The 12293-nt window shown below is 38.6% G+C and overlaps 1 protein-coding gene and 1 long non-coding RNA gene across 2 annotated transcripts; both read right to left on the bottom strand.

Annotated features, from left to right (window-relative positions):
- Positions 1 to 1558: 1558 nt before the first annotated feature.
- Positions 1559 to 4022, bottom strand: LOC149038477 (uncharacterized). The gene is made up of 3 exons (XR_016180142.1): positions 3828 to 4022; positions 2504 to 3199; positions 1559 to 1952 (listed from the first exon to the last, which is right to left on the bottom strand). It is a non-coding gene; the product is annotated as an uncharacterized LOC149038477 (long non-coding RNA).
- Positions 4023 to 9040: 5018 nt separating this feature from the next.
- Positions 9041 to 11683, bottom strand: LOC149038476 (uncharacterized). The gene is made up of 3 exons (XM_089183857.1): positions 11171 to 11683; positions 10177 to 10465; positions 9041 to 9440 (listed from the first exon to the last, which is right to left on the bottom strand). The coding sequence occupies exons 1-2, from the start codon at positions 11192 to 11194 to the stop codon at positions 10181 to 10183; spliced, it is 309 nt and encodes a 102-aa protein (XP_089039983.1). The 5' UTR covers positions 11195 to 11683; the 3' UTR covers positions 9041 to 9440; positions 10177 to 10180.
- Between the last annotated feature and the right edge of the window lie 610 nt (positions 11684 to 12293).

Genomic DNA, 12293 nt, shown 5'->3' with positions numbered 1-12293 from the left:
TCATCATTTTCCGTATGCGTTAATTTTATACCTACCCAAGTTAAAGCGTAACTTGTCAATAAATATTTTAACCTAAGCCCCGCAAGCTATTAGTAAAATAGTTTGGTTGATACTAAGCGTGAGGTAAACACTCGGGATCAAGCTCGTCATCTGGGATGTTGACGGATCAATGCTGATTTTCTCTATCTTCTGGTGATAACACTGCTTTGTGTGGCTCTCAAGAGACGTAGCATATTTCGATCGTTCCGGTACAGAAAATTATCGTTATTGAGAAACGAATTTCGACACGGGAGCATACTTAGGAAGTAGCCTCAAGTGACATATTCTCCTCATTTATCAGCATATTTGCATAGGGCAGTGACGTCACGGGTTCAGGAAAGTTTTTATTTGTGGGGTTGCACGCAGCAAGACGAATTCAGAAGAAATGACTTTTTTCTCCGATCAATTTTTGCGCGATGTATTGTTCTTCGCTGTTGGTGGAGTTTCCTCGGTAGCGATTTTAAAGATCTGGGAAAATAGAGAATCATTGCTGAGAGAAATCAGGAGACGATTTGATTCAAACGAAACCCGGCAGCCAGAAGAACACGACGAGAGGTTTGACTGAGAAGGTAAGAATTCTGTAAGCTATGAGAATATTTTATCAAAGTCTGACAGAATGATGAATATATTGGAGCAAGCTCGGTATATGGATGTTCCATTTATTGTCAATGCTCTAAGCCAGACTATAATTTTTTACTTTGGAAAAATTCGTCGAGGTGGTTCTTCTTTTTAAAGACTTCATCGAATCCTCGGAACTCGAACATGGGAAATGTTCAAACAGCAAAAATAATCGTGTACTTCTCACTCAAATCAAAGAGACGAATATGTTTTTACGATCAGATCAACTAACAAGTGTGGCTTTGATAACTCAAAACAACAGCCTAACATTAATTTTTTTTTTAACCAGGTTAAGGAGCACGCTAGATACATGAAACTCCACTAGCTTGGAACGAAGGGATCGGCTTACCCAAAACCCAACGTAACATCAATATTTAATTGCTATTTAGAAAAACAAAGGATTATTTCAAAGTTCGCGCACTTCCGCCTAATCAAAATACATGCACGCGGAACGAGAGAGAATGTCAGTGAATATTTCCTCTGTGTTTACATTGTCGATGCAAAGCTAGGAAGTGTCTAGATAGCAATTTAAGGACAGAGAAGTTAAAGATGTAAATGTTAAATAATGATATACGTTTTTTTAATTTTTAATATAAAATAAAACTTCCGGTTGTAGAAATAAACGCAATGGGAAACTGTAAACTATTCGATCTAATGGTAAAGTTCTGGATGTCACGCCATTTTTTTTTAATGCAATCATGTTCCTTCTAGTGTTTTCTCGTCCACGCAATTATACTGTTGTGCCTATTAGGGTTTATAATCAACCATTCTAGAATGGACTGACGGACAATAAACCCTCAGGACAAAAGTGTTAAAATAGACATTAAAGTTGCTGCACGATCATTCCTGGGTTCCTTCGACGTTAAAAACAAATCACGCAAGTAAATGATGGTGTCTTTTTAATCTTTTATTTTATATATTACATTCATTAATAAGGCTGCAACATTCAATACATAGCAGGAACGCTAAAAACTGACTGCTACAAAAGCGGTATCGGCAAAAAGGAGCTGATTGACATTATATTGTTATTACATATTATCATGTAAACAAATTGCAAACCCACTTGTCCTATGGTCACTATCACAAATACAACAATTATTATTGATCTGCATTACATAATTCGGCGAGGCTAAGCAATGGACAGGCTAGGGCGCATTTATGAACTGCCGTACCCATATGTGACATTCAATATATACAGTTCTAAAAGCCTTCACAGCACAGCATACAACAGAAGACGTCGACTGAATCAGACCATTACAAAATAGCTTCCCTGATTTCTCGGGAGATTGTCATATCTGAAAAAATTTTAAAAAAAACAGGTCATTTTTAAGATTTACATTTTTAACTTCTCTGTCCTATAATTGCTATCTGTTCACTCTTTAGCTAACCATGTAAAAACAGAGAAAATATGTGGGTCTTCACTGTCTGTGTCACTTCCTTCACCACTCACGTGTGGATTTTGAAGAGCAAGCAGAAGTGCGCGAAGTTTGAAATCGTCCTTTAATTGGTCAAGACTATTTTTTTACATAGTGAGATGCTGATTACTTAAGATTATATTCGACCGCATTTTTTGCCGCTTAGTTTCCATCCCGGCCGAGTAAGTCGCGCGCACTGCAATCGGAAAAATAACCAGCTTTTTGAGAGTAAAAAGAAAGAACAGAAAAATGATAATGAAGATAGCGTCTGCTCAACTCGATCAGCTGGGACTGTTTGCGCGGATGGAAGGGTTTCCCCTTAGCTGTCGAAACATGAAGTCACGGTTTACACGCATCATAAAGTTTTTCGGAGATAACCATTAATCTGTCAGACTTTGATAAAATATTCTCATAGCTTACAGAATTCTTACCTTCTCAGTCAAACCTCTCGTCGTGTTCTTCTGGCTGCCGGGTTTCGTTTGAATCAAATCGTCTCTTGATTTCTCTCAGCAATGATTCTCTATTTTCTCAGATCTTTAAAATCGCTACCGAGGAAACTCCACCAACAGCGAAGAACGATGTCAGAGAAAAAAGCCATTTCTTGTGAATTCGTCTTGTTATAGGTAAATCGCACTGCAAGCTTTACTAGGTAAAACACGCTCAGTACCAACCAAACTAATTACCTACCTGCGAGGTCAGACTAAAATGAAGTATATGTAATTAACATGAGTTACGCGTAAACTTGAGTGGGTGCCTCTGACAACATATGTAACTCTGAAGTGTGGATGTTTCTTTTTACGACGTACATATGCAAATATATTCATGCCCCTCTGACGTTATATGACGTCGTTATATGCCATATAACGCCGTGATTCGTTCACAATGAATATGATTCAGGCCGCATGCGTGGAAGAAGTTTGTAGTCTCTAGTTATGTTAAGTTAAATCGTGTTGCGTGTCACGACCTCAAGGTATAGAGGCTGTCTTATCTTATGGTTCGTCGCATTAAAACACAGGTTTGAGTGAGGATGAGAAGGAGGAGTCCACTTCTGCTTCTTTTCGGAGATCCTGTATTTTTTATTTACTAAGTTTACCTGTGCCGGATGAACTTAACAGGATTGCGATGATCTGTTAATAAAAGTCAGGAAAATCAAATTCTTTGTTCTACATTTGCCTGCGCTGTATTGAAGTCCAAACACTAATCGCACACAGCTTCTACTCTTCGCTCCATAATTAACTGTGTACTTTGAAAAAAAAAGACATGACATGAAACAAGCACTCTTCCCTCTCCTTAGTTAATTAACGGATTACACAAGAGAAACCTGCCAACTTGTGTCACGGAAACCACATAAATAAAGAGATACAGAAAAGGCAAAAGAATCAACTGATCTGTCAGTTAAATGGGGCTTGTCAGCAATTAATACTAGAGGATCATGTTGTGTTATTTCATTTGTGTCATTGAATTTAATCTCCTTTTAACAGAAAGGCCCAAGTGTCTACAGAACAAAAACGCTATTTAATAACGATAAATATATTCCCGAATGACGGCCTCAAAAAGCAGCATTGATGATAATTTATTCTGAAAACTTGATTCTTGTGAAGCTATGGATTTCTAGAGTTTGGTTTGTTTGGCCAACGAAATCACTAACTAGTCGACAAAACTTCTATATGATTAACGTCAGGAAATTCATTAGAATTCGGCAATTTATCAATTTTTCCTTCTTCTCCTTCGTCTCTACAAAGCGCTTCCACTCACCTGAATATATAAAGTAAGTATCGTCTTCTATCCCTGTCTTTCATCATGTTCCACTGGCACCTTGGGCCTCCTTGTCGCTTCATTCTGAGGCGAATTGCAAAATTTTAACACCAGAAATGATATTATGCCGCCGATAGCAGCTGGCAAAACATATATCCAAATATCTTGAGACACACACATCTGTTCACCTTCGTGTATCGCAGTTTATTTTCGCTAGATACGCTCTATTGGTTTGGAGTATCTTGATACGTACTATGTGTTTGGAGTATCTTGATACGTGCTATGTGTTTGGATTATCTTGATTGGTTGATTCTAGCTTGATTGGATGATAATTTATTCCAAAAACTTGATTTGTCTTAGCAATGGATTTTTAAACCTAATGTTTTTTGAGGGGCAAGCCTAAAAGGCAATGAGACTTCGAAAGGAATTTAACTTCCTTAATTTATAATCAGTCTTAGGAATGCATAGTCACATTCGTAGCCGTTTTCCGGTCACGTCACATGATATATTGGGACTGAAATGCTTCGGAAAGCTCTTTACTCGCTTGCTCCACGCGGCATAGCTGGGCGCTGATTACAAACCTTGGCAATTAAACTTTCGCGTATTTATTGTAAAGGACAAGTTGTGCGTTTAAATTATGCAAACTGAAGTTAACTCCGAATACAACTTGCAAAAGTTGAATTTAAAGCAGGTATATATAATATATATGTACCTATAATAATTAATCTTCAACCTTTGAGTGTAGTCGTTGGAATAAGGGAAGTGAGGATTCCACCAATTTCATTAACGGTGCCCCATTAAAATTGTAACCAACGGTTGTCTATCGTCGTCTTTGACAAACAACCAGTGGGTTTTACGCTTTAACTGAAAACCATGTGAATGGAAGAAAATCACGTGAACTGTGATTAAGTCACCGCGGGGATAAAATATTACGGTGCAAAGTGCAATAACAATTTTTTGAAAGAATGACCATAAAAGACGAGAATAATTTTATAACTGACAGGTTTTCTAATGTACTTGCTTTGTATTTGCTTTCTTGATTCTACAGCTTAATAAGAAACACTGTTTACACACTGAGTTATGTATTGAGACTGTCCTGTTAACACAGAGTGCGTGATACAGTATAACACAATTCAGCCATCAAAAATTCTGGTCGTTCTTCTGTTGTAAGTCCATGATCAAATCGTAAATTCCTGTAAACAATAGTTTCCGTAAGTGACTAAAACACGAATAAAACTGAGCTGTCCCATATGAACCCAACTGAAAATGATAGCTTAATCTTAACTAACTAATCAATACATGGCACTACAATGCATTAATGAAATTAAGTTGTTCCGTGGGAACCCAACTTTAAATTTAGATATAAGTTTGTCCTTTATCTCTCAGGACCTCGTGCGTGGCTCGTTTTCCCATTAATCTAGTGATTAAATTTTCATAAAAGGTATCTTATAATCAGGAAACAGTGGAACTTGTTCAGAGACGAATGGCTTTGATTCCGGGGCTTTGAAGCAATACACATCTTGAGGGATCACACCTAACTCTACGCGTCCCCGCGCCGCAAAAGTTTGGCCAACGAAATCACTAACTAGTCGACAAAACTTCTATATGATTAACGTCAGGAGATTCATTAGAATTCGGCAATTTATCAATTTTTCTTTCTTCCCCTTCGTCTCTACAAAGCGCTTCCACTCACCTGGATATATAAAGTAAGTATCGTCTTCTATCCCTGTCTTTCATCATGTTCCACTGGCACCTTGGGTAAGTTGGTCATAACTAAAACAATTAAGTCTTGGTTGAGATTAGTTTTGCCTCTTGATTTTTAACTACTGAGGTGCGTTGAGATAACCGAACGAGAACAGTAGCAGGAAAAGTTTCCATTCCACTAACTCTCGTTCAGCGTCCTTCCCTGTGAGGGATAATCTTGGTCCTGCGTGGGTTTTTCAGATACTGAAATGTCTCCTGGTAAATCACACGGCATATGCTGTTCAGGTTAATAACACCGTTGAACTTAAGTTTCTAGCCTCTCTACCTTGAGTTAATGCGTGAAATTTCACTTTCAGAGGAAGATAAAAAATTAAACGAAAATCAAAACACATCGTGATTGTAAGCGGCTTTTTGTGAACAGTAGAAGAAGCTAAGTAACTTACATGAGTTCAAAAAAGTCTAAACTTCTGTCTTCTCGTGGTTTCAATCTGTTGATATGTCGTCTCTGACTGCAACCCGTGAGCGAGGACCGTTACACACCAAAGATTAACTAACAAGTCACCAAACATTTTAAATTCCGCTTTCAGATATTCTTCCTGTCTAGGACATATTTAAAGAAGCGTTGTCTGACCGAACTGCAATTTGAGGCTTTAAAGCCAGCAGGCTAGCTTAGTTTCGAACTCCACGTGTAAAGATCCTGACACAAGTAAGATGAATATTTATTGTCGGCAGTATATTTGCAATTCAAATCGAACTTTCCGCGTGCCTCGCAACTAGTATTCAAAATGACACCGTGTGGAGTGGGGCAAAATGTTTCTTTTCTGGTGGTGGTATTTTTATCCCAGAGGTCTAAGATCCTTGTGTCGTAAGAGAGTTTGAAAATGTTGTACACAAATAAAAACATTATAAAAGTACTGACCAGAGAACATTCATAACTGCGCAGAGAACGCTCAAAATTGCCACGAGTTGCCTAAGTACTAGGGTCTAATTGTACTGGTATGATTTTGAGAATAATGCCACAGTCAGAGCATCGAGCATAAGGCCAGCATAGTGAATAAAAGTCTTAAAAATTCCCTTGAAGTTACAGTTTTACAAGAGATAAATTCTGCAGCCCGAGTATTGTCAAACAGATCAATAGCCTGCTTTTCTCGCTTGCAGTTTTGGACATTGATCACGATAAAAACGTTTTTTTTTTAACTTCAGTATGCCTTTTATTCCTAGCAAGTTTTACCTTGTTGGTGGTAGAAATAAGGGGGGGGGAAGGGGGGGAACGGGGGGGTAGGGGGGTGTATTAAATTGAGCCAAGAGAATATAGTCTCCTAATTGAGCCTAATAAAAACTTTGGGCATAATTTTGGGCATAATGCCGGGTTTTTAGTGGTGACGCTTAAAAGCATAATGCTCATGATTTATCTGATCCTACTGTGTAAATGAAAGTATGAATCAATTCTTATAGGGTCTTTTATCTTCTGTCGCCTTTTTTGCATCTTACCTCAAAACTACAACCACTAGTTAAAATGGCTTCGAAACGGCGTATTTTTGTTCCTTATAAGTGTTATCTAGTTTTATTCCTCTGATCGAAGGACAACATGTCAGTCTTACTAGATTAGATTCTGAGTGGAATTCTTCATATCGCATACATTTCCGGAATACAAATATCTTAGCGACATCGTGCCATTAATATTGTCTTAGCATAACACTAATCTAAACAAAACAAACTATTTTTTCCTGACCTATCAGATTTGGTATAAATTAAGCATGTATATCAATGACACTAAATTATGTCACGCGCTGGTTTGGACCTCAACGAATACATAACCCACTTTGTCAACGGTGCGTTGTGATCTGTCTTGTCAGAAAGACTCGTAGTCAAGCAAACAAGCGTCTTTCTTGCGCAAACATGGCCGAAAATGCCTCAAAAGAACCACGCAACACAGGTAAGAGTCCGTACTACTGGGATATGATGCGGTTACTCGTCAATGCCCGCAAAGAAGGCGAATTGATGTTACTCTGTGAGTGGAAGGAAAAACATTCCCCGCTCACCGATGTGTTTTGGCAGCCAGTAGCCAATTCTTTCAAGGTTTATTTACCAAGTATATGAAAGAAAATCGGCGTCAATCGTAAATATCGAAGGAATTCCAGTTTCGGCGATGAATGAGCTCTCGTCTTACCTTTACACAGGAGAGGTTCAAATGAGCGAGGCGAATGTCGATGATCTGATCGCGTCCGAGAACTAATTACTACTTCCTCGTCTCAAAAACACCGCTTGCAAGTTTAAGGAGCGGTATATGTCGACCAAAAATTGCGTTGCTACCTTTCTATATGCTGAGAAATACGATTGCAAGGAGTTGAAAACATACGCTGGCGAATTAATCAAGCAGAACTTCGCGACGGTCGGCAAGTCCAAGTAATTCGTGCAAATTTCCTGTCATCATATAAAGGATCTTATTTCAGGCGACGTCTTATTGGAACCGAAGAAGAAGTCTTCGAAATCGTTCTAGAATGGATCGCGCAAAATCAAGACGAGAAGGAGCAAAATTTTGCGGAGTTCGACTGAGCAGCATATCCGATCAATATTTGTACACAAAGCCTATAGTACTATAATGGCACTCATGGCAGCAGACACAGCACACAGCCATATATCCTTTGATGGAAACATCTCGGGTTTAATTTCTGTGCTTTAGGTAGCCCACCACCAGATATGATTAAAGGCAAATGAGTTGGTACCGACGACTTTTCTGTCTCATTCGCTCCTCTCATCTCGGAGTAAGAGGTGGCACGAGGCAACGACGGGTTTTTAGGTCACCATAGACATTCTCATTTTTCCTCATTAGAAATGTCAATCAAATGTCGTCTGATGAGAGCAGATACTTTAAATAGCCTAATGCGTTGAATATTTTTGGAAAGGATGTGTTGACTATCAGCAGGTGAAAATTAACTCATAGCTGTTGTCAAATGCTAATCCGATACGCAGAAACAACAAACACTCATCACGTTCAGTGTTTTATTTACCATTGTACGGCTCACGTTGGCCACGGTCAATCAAAACTGCGATGCAGCAATATTACACGAGTGTGTTTCAACAAACCCGGAAATCTTATGTCCTGAATAGAAGTTTCCGAAAACCGCAACCGCAACCGCAATCTCAACCGTAAATTCCGAAAATCGAAAAACCGCAACCGCAACCGCAACCGCAACCGCAACCATGAATCCGGAAATCCAAAACCGTAACCGTAAATTATAGGGCACATGTTGTTAAGGTTGAGAACACACGGTTAAAGTGAAGTTTCTACCTTCTCTATTTTAAAAACCGTCAATGTGTGGCATTTCACTTTCAGTGGAAATTATAGAATCAAAAAGAATAAAGGCACATCCTTTAAACCAATCAACGACTGCGAGTTCACTTTTCGGGGATTCCCCCAAATGTTGAAACACAATGCCATTCCCCCATTACAGAGAACCAAGGGCGAATTCTCTTTCGGTGTTAATTTTTTTCAATTATTGTCAGCCTTTCATTCACAAATCAATATATTTGTCTAAAATCCTTACAAAAAGACACTTTAAAAGGAAACTTTACATCTTCGTAACAAAGCAGCACGGTCAGACCTGTCGTGACCGTCGTGACTAGGTACAAAATCAGAAAACAATATAATTGCAAGTATTTATAAACCCTGTGACACAATAATCTATTTAACATTTACTATCTCATGCATGATTCATCAAAGCGTAATAGAACAAAATTTAGGTATTACCTGAAGATTTACAAATGAAAAAACTTTAATACAATTCAAGATATACATGAACTTCAAGTTCTGTTCTAACTTAAATCTATCTGTTATGTGATGAAGTCTGTAAACCAAATAACAGATCTTTACTCTTCTTTGTCCGTCATCCCGTGAGCCGCATTTGTCTAAAAACACAAAGAAAAAAATATGAAATAGCAACAGGATTGGATTTATTCATTTATTTATATGAAAACATTTTAAGATGTTTAAATATTCTGTCTTCAAGTCTTTCGCATTACACTTGAGCTTCTAAAACGGAAAACAAACTATCAGTGTTCAGCCGTGGTGCCCTTTGGACCCACAGCGCGATGATCATTCCTAATTTAATATTCGCAAAACGGAAAACGAACTTTCAGCCGCGATGCCTTATTTGACCACAGCCTGACGATCACGATCACGATCACGATCACGATCACGATCACTCCGGAAATTCGTTCGCAAAGTTGCGAGGTATTTTACCTCGCAGGGGAACAATTGGAAAGAAATTTTGCCACGATGAATTGTTGCAAAAGTAAAAAATTACAGTCTGGATTAGAGCAGTGACAATAAATGGAACATCCATATACCGAGCTTGCTCCGGTATATGAACTATTATATATTCCGCGGTTGAGTCGCGCGTACTACAATCGGAAAAAAAAAACTAGCTTTTTACGAGAAAAAGATAGAACAGAAAAATGATAATAAAGATAGAGTCTGCACGAGAGAATATCAACTCGATCGGCTGGGACAGTTTGCGCGGAGGAAACAGTTTCCCTTTCTCTGTCGAAAAAGTCGTTGTTTACACGCATCAAAGTTTTCCCGAAATAACTATTAATCTGTCAAACTTTGATGAAATATTCTCAAAGCTTACAGAACTCTTACCTTCTCAGTCAAACCTCTCGTCGTGTTCTTCTGGCTGCCGGGTTTCATTTGAATCAAATCGTCTCCTGATTTCTCTCAGCAACGATTCTCTATTTTCCCAGATCTTTAAAATCGCTACCGAGGAAACTGCACCAACAGCGAAGAAGAATACACCACGCAAAAATGGATCAGAGTAAAAAGCCATTTCTCCTGAATTCGCCTTGTTATAGACAAATCTCACCACAAGCTTTACTAGGTAAAACACGCTCAGTGCCAGCCAAACTATTTGCCCAGCGCCTGACCTGCGAGGCTGTGCAATGATACGAAAATTACACCCCGTTAAAATTTGAGTTGACCAAATGCACAGACAATGTTTAATATATTCGAATAAATAATGCCCCTATGAAGTGTGACAGTTAATATATATAACGTGACGCTATTTGTGTGGTGTTTTTATTTCCAAAAGTCGCAGCATACCAGTTTTAACAGATCTTTACAAGCCCAACCATCTGGATCTAAATTATCCTGAATTGATTCTTGTGAAGCTATGGATTTCTAAACCTTATGTTTTTTGAGGGGCAAACCTGAAAGGTTTTACTTCCTTAATTAATATTCAATCTAAGGAATGTATATTCATATTAGCAGCCGTTTTCCGGTCACGTCATTGGTTATGGTTGCGACCGAAATGCTTCGGTAAGCTCTTTACTCGCTTGCTCTACACGGCGTTGCTGGGCGCTGATTACAAAACAGCGGCAGTTAAACTTTCGCGTATTTCGCGTACTTTATTGTAAAGGACAAATAGTGAGTAAAAATTGAGCAAACTAAAGGCAACTCCGAATATAACTTTCAAAAGTTGTATTTAAAGCAGGTACATCACTTACTGGTTTTATCAGCACTCGGGTAACACTGAACTCATCGCGATTATTTTAGCTAAATGGTCGAAAGAGAACACTCCGGTATAATTGGGAGAATTAATTGATTTCTCCATTTTCTCAGTTTAAACACAAGTGCTCACCTTTTCATGAGGACCTCTCGTCATTTTCTTGGGGCTGCTTTTTTTTCTCAGTGTTTTCACGTCTTTTCTTTCCCATCCACTCCAACAGTTTAAAAACAAGCACAGTTAGAACGCCGCCGATGAAACCAAACAATGTTCTCAAAAATAATTCCTCCGGTGAAAACATCTCTCAAAGTTTGCGGTTGATAGGCAATTAATGAAATATTCTATGGACGCCGCTGGAAGTCTTCAGCTTACGAAATTGGGAAGCTGTGCTAGTCCTTACCGTCTCTGCCTTTTATCGCGAGATGTACGAAAAACTGACTTGCAAAGTTCGCTTTCGACAAGTTGTTGAAAATGACGTACTTCTGCCGCCCTGAATGGGTTATAATAAGACAACCTGAAAGTATCAGTTTCATAATCCTGAGGATTATGAGCGAGGGTCGTCACACGACCAACAATACGGCAACAGAACCATCGCACGTGTGAACTGGGCTTTACTCACTCAGAACATTTTAACATTGTAATTTTGAATATGAGTGAATACGGTGAAATTTTGAAAATAGGATAATCAATCTTCAACCTTTGAGTGTAATCGTTGGAATAAGGGAAGTGAGGAGTCCACTAACTTCATTAACGGTGTCCCATTAAAAATTGCAATCAACGGTTTAGTCAAGGAGCCAGACCCAACAAAAGATGGTTTCGTTCAACCCACCCGACAGAAAAGGTTTGACAGTTGATTCTGATAGACCAATACCTGCTCTTTAAGATAAGATACTATGTAGTCCCGAATTGTGGTACCCCTGACGAGATAAATGGGGTTTTATACAATGACACGGCACTCAACATGGAGACGAGGCTTAAACAGAAATTGACCTTAAATTTCATCTTCTTCCACTAAAGTGCCCCAAACCTTTCTGGAAAAGTGATGAGCATGCACCTGCCTACAATATGAGTGTTCACATGGTACGACAGCATGTCACGTGATTATCACATGACTATTTTTTCGTCAAAAAGCAGCCTCTTTTGTCGATCCTGACATATTTCAAATCCTGCTGAGACTAGGGTAAAGGACTTATTCAGGCTTTTCATCATATGAGGATACAAAGAAGTCGTGTACTTTCGAATTACATTTTAAAAAAAA

Source organism: Pocillopora damicornis, chromosome 10 (assembly GCF_964200805.1).
Source record: "Pocillopora damicornis chromosome 10, jaPocDami1.2, whole genome shotgun sequence".
Taxonomy (NCBI): domain Eukaryota; kingdom Metazoa; phylum Cnidaria; class Anthozoa; order Scleractinia; family Pocilloporidae; genus Pocillopora; species Pocillopora damicornis.
This window is presented reverse-complemented; position numbering and strand designations above follow the sequence as displayed.